At 40.9% G+C, this 8185-nt stretch overlaps 1 protein-coding gene across 2 annotated transcripts in view; it reads right to left on the bottom strand.

Moving 5' to 3' along the window:
* The window catches only part of NPHP1 (nephronophthisis 1 (juvenile)), a 103823-nt gene that overhangs the window by 72277 nt on the left and 23361 nt on the right, over positions 1-8185 (bottom strand). Inside the window, exons 5-8 of one of the 2 annotated variants that reach the window (XM_014541308.1) lie at positions 6213-6254; positions 4946-5006; positions 4368-4492; positions 1491-1737 (exon numbers count right to left, since the gene is read on the bottom strand). In XM_014541308.1, coding sequence (XP_014396794.1) covers positions 1491-1737; positions 4368-4492; positions 4946-5006; positions 6213-6254 — 475 coding nt within the window. The remainder of the gene's footprint in view (positions 1-1490; positions 1738-4367; positions 4493-4945; positions 5007-6212; positions 6255-8185) is intronic. The other variant, XM_014541309.1, reaches the window with a different exon arrangement.

The raw sequence follows: 8185 nt of genomic DNA on the forward strand, positions 1-8185 counted from the left end.
TGATGAACAGAATGAACTGGTGATTATAATAGAATCACGGGCATAGAAAGGGAATGGACTGACTATTCTTGAGGGGGAAAGGGGTGTGGGAGATGCGGGAAGAGACTGGACAATAATCGTGCACCTATGGATGAGGACAGTGCGGGGGGGTGAGGGCGGAGGGTGGGGTGGGAACCAGGTGGAGGGGAGCTATGGGGGGGAAAAAGAGGAACAACTGTAATAATCTGAACAATAAAGATTTAATTTAAAAAAAAAAAATGGGCAAAGGGCCTGAATAGACAATTCTCCAAAAAGGACACACAGATGGCCAATAGACATATGCAAAGATGCTCAATGTCACTAATCATCAAAGAGATGCAAATTAAAACCACAATGCAAATTAAAACCTCACACTTATCTGAATGGCTAACATCAATAAATCAACAAACAAGAGTTGGTGAGGATGTGGAGAAAAGGGAACCCTTGTGTACTGTTGGTGGGAATGCAGAATGGAAAACAGTATGGAGTTTCCTCAAAAAATTAAAAATGGAACTACCTTATGACCCAGCAATTCCCCTTCTGGGTATATAGCCAAAGAAATCCAGAGCACTAATTTAAAAGAATATATGAACACCTATTTCACTGTAGCATTATTTACAATAGCCAAAATATGGAAGCACCCCAAGTACCCATCAATAGACGAGTGGATAAAAAAGCTATAGTACATAAATACAATGGAATATTACTCAGCCATAAAAAAGAACAAAATCTTACCATTTGCAAGAGCATGGATAGACATAGAGGGCATTGTACTAAGTAAAATAAATCAGTCAGAGAAAGAAAAATACTTTATAGATTCCACATAGATTCCATATAGATTCCACATATATACTTCCATATATATGGAATCTAAAGAACAAAATAAATAAACAAACAAAATTGAAACAGACTCATAGACACAGAGAACAGACTGATGGTTGCCAGAGGGGAGAGGATTCAGGGTACTGGGTGAAAAGAGTGAAATGGGATTAAGAAGTACAAAGTAATCATTACAAAACAGTCATGGATGTAAAGCACAACATAGGGAACACAGGCAATAATATTTTAATAACTATGTACGGTGCCAGGTAGGTACCTAAAATATCAGGTTGGCCACTTTGTAAAGGATACGATTGTCTGACCACTATGCTGTACATCTGAAACTAATATAAAAGAATACTGAATGTAAACTGCAATTGAAAAATTAAATTAACAAAAAGATAATAAATAAAATAAAAAGTAGAAGAGTAATATTGCTCTTTTACCATTTTACTACCATGTAACTTTGATAACAATTTCATATAGACTACTGCTTATTAAATCATAACTATTACTTATTTTATTTAAATGGATTGAGCATTCAAAAACTTAGTATCAGGAATATGTAACACAGGTACCCAGGTAGAGCCTCCTTATCCTGTTAGGTATGCAAATTGGTCCTGAGCTTAGGTTCCAGGCTTGTTTCTACCTGCCTTAAATGTAAGGTCCCCAGCCTGCTGAGCAATAAAATCTCCAACAGCAATGCATTCTTCATCTGTTGCCTGCCGCTGAGATTCATTTTCCTGTTTCTCTTCCTCTTCCTCTTCCTCTTCCTCTTCCTCTTCTGTTTCTTCTTCCTCCCCACTACTTTCTTCACTTTCTTCTTTGTCATCATCGTTGTCTTCTTCATCTTCTTCAGCAAAATCATTATCTTCCTCTCTTTCGGTAAGTGCCTCAATTCTGCAAAAAAATAATTCTATAACAAGGATCACTTGAAATAGTACTTAAGAACAGATGAAGTATGAGTGTAACTTCTCTACACAGAAGAACTGGCCATATTTGAAACTAGCAAATAAAGAAAATAAGGAAAAAGCACGGCTAATGGTTTCCACCATCCAGCTAGGAATATGGGACTTGAGGGGCTGCGTGGTGAAGGAGTTATACAGCAGGAAGGCAAGTGACAGGGAGAGCATGCGCGGGACTAGAGGCCAAGAGACGTGCACTCTGGTCATGGACTCATCTACCCAGCAAACTGCTTGAGCATCAGCACACAGTGCTTAGAGCACGGGCTCCGAGTTTAAATTCTGGCTCTACTCCTGCTTGCTGAGGAATAACTGTGATTTACAGGCAGTAAATCATAAGCTCCTCATTCCTCATTGATAAAGTGGAGATAATAACAGCACATGCTTCATGAGTTACCGACTCGCAGTGTTTGGAACAGTGTCTGCCCACAGCACGCTTGTAATAAAGGTCAGCGCTGACGACGCTGGTCTGTGTCAGACACGGTGGCTACACAGGTGAGCCAGACTCAATTCCCCGTCCCCAAGGGGCATCTAGAAAATGGATAATTACTCCAGAGCTCAATAGGTACTAGCCTGGAGACACACGGGATGCTAAGGAAACACAAGACGGACACCTAACCTAGACCGCATGGCTGCGGATCAGGAAACACTCAGAAATAGGTCTTGAGAGATGAGTTGGAGTTAATCAGGTAAAAGGAAGTAGCAAGGAGGACGAGGAAGGGAGAAAGGAGGCTCAAGATCAGGGAACCTCAAGTAGGTCACTAATGCAGGACAGGCTTGGAGAAATGCGAGAGGGAAAGCTGCAAAGAGGTGAGCAGAATGCAGCCAGGTGAGCATCGTGCAAAGATGTAAAGTCCCTAAGATGAAGTGAGGGAAGGGCAGGATCTGCTCCGCACGTTAGAAAGATGGCTCACATGGGGGACAGACTGGAGGAAGGGCTAAAGGAAAGATGGCTGTTATGGGTGACACAGGCCACAGTATGGACTAAGAAAACAGGATTAAGGAGGAAGAGAAAGACTTTGGAAAGATATGAGGGAGGTAAAATGGAAGGTGAGGGAAGGGAGAGGAGTTCAAATAATACTGGCTGGGATAAGTCACTAAATCTCTGAGCGTTACTTATTCATTCAACATTCAGCAAAGTCATCAAATGTTTACAGGACACCTACTGTGTGACAGACACTGTGTGCTTGGGAGACTCCTACAGCTTACGTTGTAGAAGCTTACCTTTAAAGTGGTCGTGTTTAGGATTTCATTTTATTGTTTATGTTGGTTTTCTTAGCTACTTCTTTCCCTTATTTAGTAGTGATTGCTCTAGGTTTTACAATATGCATCCCTAACTTATCATAGTCTAACCTGAATTACTATTACATTTCACCCAAAATGAAAGACCTTTAAGATGATATCATCCCATGTACCCTGCCGGCCCTTTTAGCTACTCCTGTGCCTCTGTTGTCACATATTGACTTCTGCATAGAGTTGATCCTTACTACTTGCAGATTCCATATTTGTAAATTCACCTGCTTGCTAAAATGTACTGGTAACCCCCAATCAACACTTGCAGTGCTTCTGTGTTCTTGCACAGATGAGTGCAAAGCAGCAAAAAATTCAAGTTGCCCGATGCACACACTCACAGCAGAGGTTGAACAAGGCGACACCCTGCCTTCTCTTTTCGGCTCTTGGACTGAAAACAAGTGTCCTTTTTACAGTCTATTTAGTACCAGGAATTTCGCATTTTTGTGCTTTTTGTTGGCAATTCTGTCATTTAAAGTGGCCCCAAACATGCTGAAGTGCTGTGTAGTATTCATACGAAGACTGCAGCAGAAAGTGTCAGGTCCCATGGGAGGGGGAAAGAAGGGAAGTCACAATTTTGCCCTCAGGTGATTTATCATCTAGTTGGGGAACAAAGTCGAGATCTGAAAAGCTAAATAAACAGATGTGTGAAAATGTATGAAAATAAAGATGCTGCCTTTAATGTCAATGTTCATATGTAAAAAAAAATTATTTGGATCATCTGCTTGCATACGCTCTCCTTTCATAACTATTCTTTGAAAGCTGGAGGCACAAACATGCCCTGCTTCCTGCTGGAGGGCGGTAACAGCCTTTGCAAAGTGGAAGGAACCTGATGGTCTAAACAAGCCCAATTTGTGGGAAGCAGAAAGGAACACATCAATTATTCCGAGTCCTCCAATGCTGTTCCCTTATCTTTATGCTGTCTCCTGGGAAAATGCTAAGGATGGAGGTGCAAGGACTCTAGAACTCCCACTGATTTCCAGTACTGAGAAGGACAAAGTAGCTGGTATTGAACTTAACCCTCAAACCAGAAACAGCTCTAAAATCTGGACAAATACACAACATGGCTGTTTGACGTCACTGAACATCAACCAAGCAGGACTGAGGTCTTCTGCATGACTCCTGGGCTCTCACGCTGTCTACTGTGCCCTGTGACCAGTGTCCACTGACTATCCTGCTACGGCCACTTGTTTATAGCTGTACTGTTGTGTCTGTATCCTGAGTGAAACATTAAAGCTGGTGGCCTCACATCTGAGAGAAGGAAGGGAAGCGGCATACTCAGTTCTACTTTCTCTACTTATGGACACGGCAAGTTCCTGCAGTTGGTGGGTCAGCTTGTCCAAGAGACTGAGCTCCTCCTCCTTTTTCTGGTGATAGTTTCCAACGGGTGCGGGTTCATCGGCCTGGAGAGAACAGGAGTCCATTTCACTGAAAAATGTATTTGTTTTCTATTGTATTTACTTTTAAAAAAAGAAACTCCTATATGTGCTAGAAGACAAAGTAAATAGCAGTATGAAACTAGGCCTCCATTAGGCAAATAAGATGAAAAGAAATGTAGATGGTCAGAATGTAAACCAAACGCAAAATTAAATTACTTGCTTCTTGTTGTGTTCCCTTCTAGGTCCTGCAGACGCTCTGCAGTGGGAAGGGCTACCTCCCAGGCAGATGGCTCTGTCATAAAGGCGGGCCCCTCCCAAGTGCCCCCTCCTGGGCAGTGAGCCGGGAAAGCTGCTCCACCTCTGGAGCCTGTTTCCACATCTGAAAAACGCGTCCGCAGGTTCCCAAATGGAGAGTCAGTCTGCATGGAAACATCTGTGAGACAGATGTTCTGGGATATGAGTGTCTATAATACTTACTTTGCTTAATTTTTGAAGAGCATTTTTATTTTCGTCGATTGCCTGTTTTAATTGGATACACCTAAAATTTTAAAAAGAGAGAAAAATATATTGATTTTTCTATTGTCAAAACCAAAAAGTTATTCTATAAAGTCATACATAAGACTTTAAGCAGACAAGGCAGTTAGTGATTATATGGCTTATGTTTAAAAATACACATGTAGCCCGCTGGTGTGGCTCAGTGGTTGAATGTTGATCCATCAACCAGGAGATCCCGTTTCAGGCTCAATCCGGGGGGGCGGGGGGCAAACAGGAGGCAATCGATGATTCTCTCTCATCATTGATGTTTCTATCTCTCCCTCTCCCTTCCTCTCTCTGAAACCATTAATAACATTTTTTAAACTCTAGAAAACCTTATGTGAATAGGCAAATATGTCATAAATATTTTAAATAAATAAATAAATAAATAAATAAATAAAAATACACATGTAAATAAAATGCACATTTAAATGCTTTTCCACCCATTAGCCTGGCATCCTCACAGCCCAGCTCTGAGGCACACAGATATGAAAACCAAAGCTCAGAAAGCTAAGTGACCCCGGGCTTCAGGGTCCTGCCTCTAAAATAAGGACAGCACCGGACTTGAAGATGCTTCTCCACCTACCCTATAGCCCACAAGCCTAGGCCCCAGCCAAGAGGACACTAAGAATGAGGATACGGCTAACAGGTAGAGTGCACCAAGCGGGAAGTTAAACAGTTTACAGGCATCGCCTCATTCAACCCTTAGAGCTACCCTCCCTCCAGATGGAGAAAGTGAGGTTCTAAAAGGTGAGCACAGCCTGTCAATGGGCGAGTAACCACATGGAGGCAGAGCCGAGGACCCCACAGCAGTCTCTTCCCATCACAGTGCATGTCCCCTTGACCTTGGCCTGTCCATTCACCTAGGGTTTAGTTATTCCACAGACAGCTCATAGCATTTAGCTTAAGTCTTAGACATCCAAGTAAGAACTATAAAAACCACCAAAAATGGCTACAGCTGGGCTTGCTTTATATATTAGGGTGTTATTTGCACTATCGTGTATTATATAAATTAAATCATGTCCATAACACCTAAGCTATAAAGAGGGAAATCAGTCTTAGGGCAATCCAAGGTCTTTCTATTATGCAGGGAGAGAGTAAAGACACTGACCAAGTTCAGATTTAGTTAAGGCCCTTGTATAAGTCTTTGACTATTAAATAAGCCTGTTTATGTACAGAAAGCCTGACAGTTAGCTCCCCTTTCTCTTACCTCACCCCTCTCTGTTCTCCGTCCTTAACAGGGCACTCTTCTCTAAAAAAAAAAAATAATAATGAATGACCTGGGGAGACTTCTAGGTGCTAAAGAACTTCCTGTACACCAGGGTACAGCCCACTACTCTGGCACTTTGGGGTCCTCAGGCTAAAGGCTCACTCCCTGCAAATCCCTGCCCATGCACAGAGAACTTCATTCTCATAAGGGAGTACCAGTAGGAAGGAGACTGGATATACAACAGTAGAAAATCCTATAAGGCTCTCTATACTAATCAACCTAGTCCCTCATCTATAATAATAAAAGCATAATATACTAATTAGCCCGGACGTCCTTCCGGACAACCTTCTGGACGAAGCCGGGGCTGTAAGAAAAGCCCGGGTCCTGGGTGCCAGAGGGAAGCCAGTGCCGGCAGCTGGGGGAAGGAAGGCCTACTCTTGCACGAATTTCATGCATCAGGCCTCTAGTTCTTAAATAAAAATGGATAACCCCAGGACCACCAGATGTAATAAAGAAAACCAGCAACATGGACGATAAAATTTAAGACTCACCAACATTAAATAAAGACAACTCAGAGAACAGAAGAAAACTTTTTTAAAAATCTCCTAATCATGAAAGTATTAAGGAGATCATCTGAAAACAGGAGCATGATGTTATGAAAAAGAGCAAGAAAAAACACTTCTTAGTTGCCAATGTGTCTGTTAAAATCAAACATTCCATAGGAAGTTAAAGAAAAATCAAGAGCATCTCCCAGGCAAAAACAAAAAGACACAGAAACAAAAACTATTAATGGGGAGATAAGAGACCAAGAAAACAGTCCAAGAGGCTCCCTGACTCAAAGCTGTTTCAGAAAGAAAAAGACACACAAAAGTAAAAAACTTATCTTTTAATAAAAGAAAATCCCCTAGAGCTCATGAGAGACATGCAAATCTCAATGTGAATCTTTAAAATGGATGTGAGGAGGTCTTTTTATACACAGAGAAGACTATTTTATGGTTATTGGGGTTTAAAAACAATCAAAGAAACAGCTCTGTGGCAGAAACAGCTCTCCCAAACTACTGGCTAGAGAGGACTTATAGCCTCGGAGGTCAATCCAGAAACACTGCTTTAGATTTTCCCTATTCCTTCTTTTTACCCCCAGTTAAATTTTCACCATACTTATATATCTAATTTCCAATCCCCTGCTCTAAATCCATATACACCTCTCTCTTCTCTTTCTTTACTATCCAATTTTTTTTTTCTCTCTGTCATTTGGTTGTTGTTTACTTGATTGTTCAGTATATTGGGGGGTTTTTTATGCTTGTTTGTGAGATTATTTTGCTTTTTCTTTCTATTTTTCTGTTTGTTTGTTTTTGTTTTTTTTCTTTTCCAGTTATTTTTACTTATTTATTTATTTTTTGCTCCTGTTTTCCCTCGCCTCACTTGATAGCAATTGTTGTTTATAGTTTGCATTCTGTTGCTGGAATTTGCTGGGATTAGTGGTTGTTCTATTGGAGTTTTCTCCACATATAAATAGTTTCTTCCCCTCTTCTATTTCATACTCTTTCTTTTCTCTCTTACTTTTTTTTTCCTTTTCCCAATTTCATTTTTGTATTCCTTTTTTTCTTTTTCTTTTTTTTCTCTTTTTTCTTTTTCTCGTCTTTCTTCCTTATCCCCTAATTCTCTTTGATCTGGTGGTCACCTTTATTTGGGGTTATTAGTATCGTGAATACATTTGTGTTCAGTGCCTTGTGCTTTGTGCCTTGTTGTGTTGTATTTTGTGCCTTTAAGTCAACACAGCAGAGAGAGAACTACAAAACCAAACACCTGGAAAAGAGAGATCATGGGGAGACAAAGAAATAGCCCGCATATGAAAGAAAAACAGGCATCACCAGAAAAGGAAGTAAACGAAATGGAGGCAATGGAGGAAAGCAACCTGTCAGAGAAAGACCTCAGAGAAATGGCCATAAGGTGGATGAAAAGAATGGAAGACA

Source organism: Myotis brandtii, unplaced genomic scaffold, assembly GCF_000412655.1.
Source record: "Myotis brandtii unplaced genomic scaffold, ASM41265v1 scaffold2664, whole genome shotgun sequence".
In the NCBI taxonomy this organism is placed as follows: domain Eukaryota; kingdom Metazoa; phylum Chordata; class Mammalia; order Chiroptera; family Vespertilionidae; genus Myotis; species Myotis brandtii.